Here is an 8,165-nt window from a genome sequence, read left to right on the forward strand (position 1 = left end):
AGATCTATTTATACATTAGGGATGATGTTATAGGCCTATATATATATATTTTTTTATAATTTTGTTCCTAAATATATAACATTATCTTTTTACTACTTACTATTAACATGACTAATGTTATTTCAGTTTAAATATGATAAACGGTTTTTAACAGACTGGTTGGAATTTTTAAGAAGGCAAACATTTATTAATATGATGTAGTCCGGAATATTCAGGGGTTTTTTTTTGGGGGGGGGGGGTGCCATTCCCCGTTTTCTGTATTATTGATACAAAGAAACTTCCGGTATACAAACTGATGAAAATATGTTCAGCTCTAATTTGTAAGTTAGCATGTAAGAAAATAAATGCTATTCGAATATTTTGCGATATGGTGCCTGCAGCATAAACATACGATGTTAGCGTTAAGCGAGTAAAAGCTGAAATAAGTGATCGCATTAATCATATACATTAGACCACACGCTGTTGTAGCTGTAGCCATTTTATCATACGGGTGAATACATCCAGTACCTGCAGGTAACGTATAACGAAACGTATACCATTATACCTGTACAGTGCCGTCGGAAGCAAATTGAAAGGGGGGGGGCTAGACTTATAAAAAATCTTGACAAGTCAAAAAAAAGTCTTTGGTTATGGTTATGTTTTACATGTACTTTGCATAAAAAGTGTGTGTGGGGGAGGGGGGGGGGGTTAAGCCCCTCCTAGCCCCCCCCCCCCCCTCCGGTTCCGACCCCTATGCATTGTATGGTTTGCTATAAAATTATTTCTAAACTATTTTAATTTATGTTTATGGTGTGACTGTTTGTATGGCAAAACCAATAAACCCAATAAAATTTTATAGATTCCTCAAAAAGATCCGCCTTATCTATGTATTAATTATAGTCTGTCACAAGTTATTGTTTACATCACATTTGGACAATTTTTAATAAAAATACACAAACCTATGAAAAAAGTACAATTTAAATCGCTTAAAGGGAAAAATCCAATATATCCACAAAGGGAGGTTGAATTTTTACATGGGAATAAAAAATGAAAAATCTTTATAAAATCTTCTCTTCATCCATGTGGCCAGAAAAGACAAAGTTTATTTGGAAGCATACTCAGGTAGTGTGGAAAGAGAATTAAAACAAAGAACTTCTGATTAACTGAACCAACAGAGTGGTTAAAAAATCTTTTAAACAATGTCTACTCTACTAATTCATATGATTAGTAGAAACAGACATCACCTGACAAATTTAATCAAAGTGGCAAAACTCTGAACATTTGCAAATTTGAGAGAATAAAAAATTGACCCAAAAAATTGATAAATAACACATTTTATTGGTAATTACTTTTTAAGCAATATTTTTCAAGAAGAGATTACAGTGGTTTTAAAGTGGCGAAGAGTATGGACAGCCATCTTGGACCACAGCTTTGAAGTTTTAATATTACGTGTTTGTTATCTCTAAAATTAGTCATCAGTCTCACTTACACATATATCTTCTATTGGAAGAGCTTGGCTCTCACAGGCTCTAAGGGCCCATAAGTTGGTCTCACCCTTTATAGATATGTTTTAACATGCAAATTAATGCAACTTTAAGTATACTAAGGCTTTAAAATCCAGATATACATGTACATTTGTATGATACAAAATGTGGGCACTAATAAATGTCACATAGATGTATATCTTTGTAATTCTTGGTTATTTGAATGAGACGTGATGTTTCCAACACTACTGCAAATGAGCATGGGAAATAACAACAAACATACACGCCTCTCATAATTTTTTCTTATGGCATTTTTTATCCGATTCATTAAATATCGTTATTTTCTATTGTCCAGAAAAATCTCATTCTGTCATCTTAATTGTTCTTGATAATCAAAATGGAATCACAAGACCAATGTTAATCTTTTTAAGGTTTTAACATTTTTTCCTCAGTGGAACTAAATTAAGCATGATGAGTGGACATGTACCGTAGTAGATGTGAAATAATAAATATAGGAGCTCCAATGATTTGTGATTGATAGTATATTGATAATATTTTTATCTAACTCACTTTTTTTCTATCCCCTTGCCAAAAAAAATGCACAATAAGTTGGATAAAAATCATATACCATCACAAAGCATGAACATTTCTATTTATCACATGTTTTAGTTCTGTTTCAATGAGTAATTTTATTGCTTTTTATGCAAAATGTTCTAATGTTATTTCAAAATCCCCTGTGATGTCATCCCAGTTCAATACCCATAATTTGTTACATGGGTGATATTCACCACATATTGAAGTAAACGTGAAGTAAATATACATGTTTCCAAAATTAATTATTACTAATTTTTTTTTGTTCACAGAAATTGAATTAATGGACTATTACTTGGGTAACTGGAGATCTCTTGTGGACGAAATTGAGAAAGACAGCAGAGATGAACAGCATTTGACAACCGCAATTCAGTGGTATGAAAATGAGGCATCATCTAGATATGGCTGCCAACCACAATGGAATGAGTTACTGACATGTTTGCTTCACAAGGAACCTGTAATCAAAAATGGAGTGCTTGAATTGTAATTTTTTTTTACAATACATTGTCCTTCATAGTTTCTAAATGTGTTCATCTTTGGATTTAAACACGTATTATAGATTGCCATTCTCAAATTAAAAACATAAATGCAAATTGTAAATATTGATTTAAAGAATTAAATTTTCAGACAAGTAACAAAGAAAACAACAGAATATCACTGAGTGAGCATTCCAGCTGTGTGATTTCGTACTGCAGTTGCACGCTGTCACTGACAGATTGCTGTTGTTTAACTACTTCCACCTTCTTTTGCTTGTAACTTCTCCATATTATGGGGCACTCATCTGTGTATAGGGTCCACAGAAAATACTTTATGTTCATTTCAAACAACTTTGAAATAAATGCACGGAATACTATATTCAGAATTCATAATTTTACTCTATCTTAACTGAATTTTTTAGCAGATCTACATTTTGGGGGGGGGGGGGGGGGGGTAATTTTTGATAATTTTCACCATCTGTCTTATTTGTAGCTGATTATTTACAATTTCAGTGATCCAGTTTTCCACCTGCTTAACCCTGGATTACAGTCCACTTTCCTTCAGCTCTTGCTCCACTTTAGGCATGTTATACCTAGATCTGAACTCCTTCCGTTCGCTAGAGACATAGCACAGAGGTGTGAGGGTGGGGAGTCGTGGCTGGATGTATACATTAGGATGCTTGCAGCTCACTGCCAGCTGTCGGTGTGTACTGCTATCAGTGCATTAACGTTAGATATCAAACCCAAATTTCTGATTTGGTTTCATTATTAAAGGAATGTATTTCTTAATAATATATATTTAATATGGGATGGGGTGGGTAAATGAGATGAAGTAATTTATTATTTGGCTTGTAGAAAAAAAATTGCTGATAGTGCATCTATTTATCTATTTGTTGACCAATGAAGTAAAAAGTTGGCAAAGTCAAAGTTATGAATTACATGTACTAAGGATTATTTTTTATGGCTTTAGTTGTACAAAAATGGTTGCCACGAAACTATTGAGAATCAAATTTGTGATATTTTTAACAAATGAATATTATAATAATATACCACACTCTTATGTATTTTAAAGCAAAGCAAATTCATGTAAAATGAATATCTTTCTTCAGGACTTTAAGGGACTTTCTGAAAGTGGACAAGTTGAAGCCTATAAGTTCACTTCACAGAATGAAGAGCGAGCAGCCATCCTTTGTCAACAGCTCTCTCATGTTACAGTGCCTCCTTCCCAGTTAACAGGTAATATCCACATGACACAATCTCTCTCTTGGCTAGCAAGGAATGCAAGAAATTTAGCTGGTCATTTTTATGCATTAGATTTGTAGAATAGATGAACTATCCATTAAAATTTGTGCTTTGATGGAACCCTTTTAGATGACATTCTAAGAAAAGCAATTTGTAGCTTCATGCTTAGATACTTGTGTACTATATATTGTGTAAAGTAGTGATTCTCTCTTTGTTGTATTACATAAATTAGATTCCACAAATTTACCTGAAGCAATTGAAATAACAGAAGAAATTGAGAGTGAGGAACCAAATGTAGAAGAAATGACTGGTAAGTAGAACAGACTCAATATTATCAATCTTAAACAACACACTTGTCAGATTTTTAGTACTGACATTTCTTTTTTGTTTTCTAGACTGGTACCTTAGTTTTACTAGTTCTTTTAAAACTTACATACATCCGAAAGCTAACATTATAAATATTAATATTTAATAACACACATGTTCTTTTTCATTTACCTTTAGATTCAGCATTGGAATCAAAAGAATTTCCTGAACCATTGAATACAGCCACAAAGGTATTGATGAAACATGAGTATACGGTATTTAACATTGCGGCCCACATTAAAATTTCAGTTCTTTTCAGTGAGAAATGATAATTATTTAATATGGAAGTAAATATTTTAACTTATCCATTGCAGACAAGCTTGATGAAGCTGAGAGAATGTTGGCAGATGGAATGTATTGATTTGCCAGAGGAATTCAGTTTATTTTACACATCGACTCCTGATCAGGTGAATAATGTTTATATGCAGAGTAATTCATACTTCACTTATACTGAAGCTTATACTGTACTGACTTTAGGTTAACACTGTAGAGAGGTTTAAATCTCATTTGACACACTTAAGGATACCAGCATGTGTACATTACTTGGACGTTTTTGTAAATTTGATTTGTTTTTCTTTTTGAGGTGTAAAATAGGGGTTTTCGGGAATGTTCTTGATTTAAAGGAAAAAAGATATGTAATTAACATGGTAAACTAAAACCATGTTCTGATCATTAATAAAATGTGTATGTTGCTATCGGTACATTTTTGTCCGTTTTAGAAGGAAACTACCGGTAAACAATATTTTTTATAATAACCTTTTCCTAGGATAACCTTCTCAGTCTCAAAATGTTGTTCTAAGCAACATTTCTTGACCTTTCTGTAACAAGATCTGTATCTTTTGTTTTACAAGATCACTCTTTCTGAATTTATTAATTTAGGTAAAAATGAGTAATAAAAAAGCAGTCGTTTCTAGGTGGCTGAGTATTGCCAGGTTTTGGACTTTGGGACCTTGACAGAAAATGCCGTGGTATGTGCTGGTCAGCATTTGTTGACAGTCAGTGAAAATATGAGCCACAACAACATTGTACAGTTTCTTCAGTCAGCTCTACTTAAAAAGGTAACAAGGAGTATTGGGGGTTTGCATTGACTATATCAGACTACTGTACTGATGTAGGATAGGTTAATATAACTCCGGAAGTACCAGTAAACATTCCTCCTCTTTGAAAAATAATAAAATCACAGCAAAATTCTAAAATTAGTTTCATAAACTCTTAAGCTTGACAGAGATTAAGATTATTACAGGTTTCTTTGTCTTCTTTTTTTTTTTGGAGAGGGTCCAATTATTACTGAACCAATGTATATCAGAATGCGCTTCATGTACATAGACAAATACTGTATTTGTGGTACAAAGTTATGCATGTACTTGATTCACCCATATTAATGTAAGTACAGTGTACATGTACATGTATTGTCTCATCTGCCCATCTCAAGAAATATACAGTCACTAATTTGAATGTTCATATTTTCAGCTTTCAGAGAATATTTCTAGACCATTATTAGGCTTATTGAAGAAGATGGGTGAAGAAATTCCCAAACCACTGGTTGATGGTATATTTGTGCCTCTTGTCATGTCAACAGATCAAAGTAAGTATAACAGTAGCTGTAATCAGACAAAGATCATCTAATGATTATATGTATAAATTGCAATAACATCATTTCATTTGTACTTAAATTTCCCTGCAGGTTCCTCAACAACTGAAATCATTTGCAAAATAATGAAAGAATCAATGCAAGCCAAAGATCTGATTCATATGGTTAGGTAAGTTTACACATATCTGTATTAAGTCTCCCAAAATTTTTAGTTTAACAGAAATTTTACCAAAGTTTATGATTAGTTCTTAAATATGATAGATGTAAACTACAATGTAGGTAAATATTCTAAGATAATGCTAGAGTTAAGTTTAGTGTGATATGCTTTGTCTATGATTTAGCTTGACACCCCATGTATTTGCTACTTTTATATTTGTAGAAAACTTAACAGCATCCAACAAGAGTTAACAGAAAGTCATGTATCTGTATACCAAACACTTGTTGAGCTCAAGGTACTATTTATCATTCTCAAAAACATGCAAAGTTTTGGGAAGAAAAATTATGAACATTCAGAAAAAATTGTCAACTTTTTAAAGGTTTTCTTTTTTTAAACAGATTCCAATGGAAGGTGAAGATTTGACCACAATGTTGGAAACTCTTAAGAGATCCTCAACAAATTTTTCAAAAAACTTGAAATTTGGAAAGCTGATCCTTGCAACTGTTAATATATATGGAGATCAGGTAAAATAGGGTTTAAAGTACGGTACTGTACTCTGTAACACCAGTATCCCTTTGTAAAAATGTCTCCTCTTTTATCCACAAATCCACATTTTTCTTATTTAATTCTTCAATGATTTTAAACTAAAAATAATTAAAGTACATGTATTGTGAAAAGCATTTCAAGAAAACTGGCAGAATATTGGTAAATCTTGAAAAAGTAGGCATTTTTTAAAGCCATAATTGTATTAAGGTCAGACGACACGTTCCTCGAGAATCTTTTTTGTATCTCCTCGTAATAAAGAGTTCCAATTAAAAATATTAATTTTATAATTACTTTAAAAATGATCAAAATTAACTTGAATTTGGTTATATGTGTACATGGTCGAGTGGTTAAAACCGTGGCCGCTCACTGCCAGAAGCGTATAGGTTCTAGAGGTCGTGAGTTCAAAGCCCCGCCCCGGCGGAGATATAGTTCTAATTAAGTGAATTTCTCTGCTATAGATGAATTTATTTTTATATCAGCAATTCAAGTGTATTTTCAAGAAGATTATATAGGAAATTGCATACTCTAGTATTTTGCAGAAATTCCTGGTAAGGAACCCTAATTTTTTGCAAGAAAGCTTGTCAAAGTAGTAGTAAACCATTGACAAATTCCTGGAAAAAGTTATCTAAAATTGAGGAACGTGTCGTCTGACCTTAAGAGCTGTTTTTTAAAATGTATTTTGCTACTGGTATGATGTTTCAGCCATAAGGTCCAGTGGACTACAATTTTTGGCTGTGTCTGGTTCTAATCTATTTTGTATCTACCTATTTTGTATCCACCAAAATAAGATCAAGCAAACTCAAGAAGTTTGTGACTGATTTGACAGACAGAGACTTAAACCATTTTAACAAGACTTGGACTTTCAATAGGGCTATCTAAACCTTGCGTCAAAACAAGTTAAAAATAAAACGGTTTCAAGCGAAATATGCACTGATTGCATAGTCTTAGCTCAAAAGCCAGACAAATCTTATTGATTTCAAAGAGCCATGGCTGAGTGGCTAGCAATGAAATAGACAGACCTACGTCACATTGCTGATTGACACAACTACCCATAGTCCAAGCTCTTGTTAAAATGGTTCTACTAGTAGGCCTAATCATTCACCCTCTTCCATTGAGGCCCAATTACCAGATTACATGTATCAGATAGTTAATAACAAGCTGGGGTCTATTTTCACAATACCTGAATGTTATTATGTTTTATTTTACAATATATTTAGTAGAAGAATGGTATTTAATAAAAGAATCATTATAAATCTGTTTCAGATGGACAAGAATCACATATCCACACTGCATCAAATACTTCAAAACCATTCATCTTTCTTGAAGAAGTCGATAAAGTCAGCAGTGCAAAAACTCACAGTTTGATAAAGGATTTTTATCAAATTTATCCAAACTTTATTCCAATGATTGCTAGCTTGTCATTCATTTCATGTTTACTTTAAATATGATTAAACTTATTTTGTCACATGGTGGCACGATCTCTTGTGATTTGTGATGGTACATGTATTTTACGTGTCTTCTCGTCAGATTTATCCGTTTTGAATTTTATTCATTTGAGACAAGTAATCATAATCATTGGGAAGAAAAATAACAAGGACGCGATTTTAAAGATGAAAAAAAAATTAAGTATCAATTATTTCACACGTCCTTAAGACGTTTTGTGCATACTGGATTATTTTTACTCCTCAATGAACTTGATCTTTATTGTCAGAAAATCATGACTGAATACATTT

The 8,165-nt window shown here is 32.6% G+C and overlaps 1 protein-coding gene across 3 annotated transcripts; it reads left to right on the forward strand.

Annotated features, from left to right (window-relative positions):
• Positions 1 to 273: 273 nt before the first annotated feature.
• LOC128189212 (uncharacterized) lies at positions 274 to 7,904 on the forward strand. 3 transcript variants are annotated; one of them, XM_052860732.1, is made up of 13 exons: positions 274 to 320; positions 2,327 to 2,537; positions 3,044 to 3,233; positions 3,640 to 3,766; positions 4,005 to 4,082; positions 4,277 to 4,329; positions 4,453 to 4,545; positions 5,053 to 5,196; positions 5,609 to 5,723; positions 5,823 to 5,898; positions 6,109 to 6,181; positions 6,285 to 6,410; positions 7,696 to 7,904. In XM_052860732.1, the coding sequence occupies exons 2-13, from the start codon at positions 2,338 to 2,340 to the stop codon at positions 7,795 to 7,797; spliced, it is 1,377 nt and encodes a 458-aa protein (XP_052716692.1). In that variant the 5' UTR covers positions 274 to 320; positions 2,327 to 2,337; the 3' UTR covers positions 7,798 to 7,904. The 3 variants fall into 3 exon arrangements, with proteins under 3 accessions (XP_052716692.1, XP_052716691.1, XP_052716693.1); XM_052860731.1 differs by having other exon boundaries at positions 277 to 513; XM_052860733.1 differs by having other exon boundaries at positions 277 to 513; positions 4,026 to 4,082.
• The last annotated feature ends 261 nt before the right edge of the window (positions 7,905 to 8,165 follow it).

This window comes from Crassostrea angulata, chromosome 6 (genome assembly GCF_025612915.1).
Source record: "Crassostrea angulata isolate pt1a10 chromosome 6, ASM2561291v2, whole genome shotgun sequence".
Lineage (NCBI taxonomy): Eukaryota > Metazoa > Mollusca > Bivalvia > Ostreida > Ostreidae > Magallana > Magallana angulata.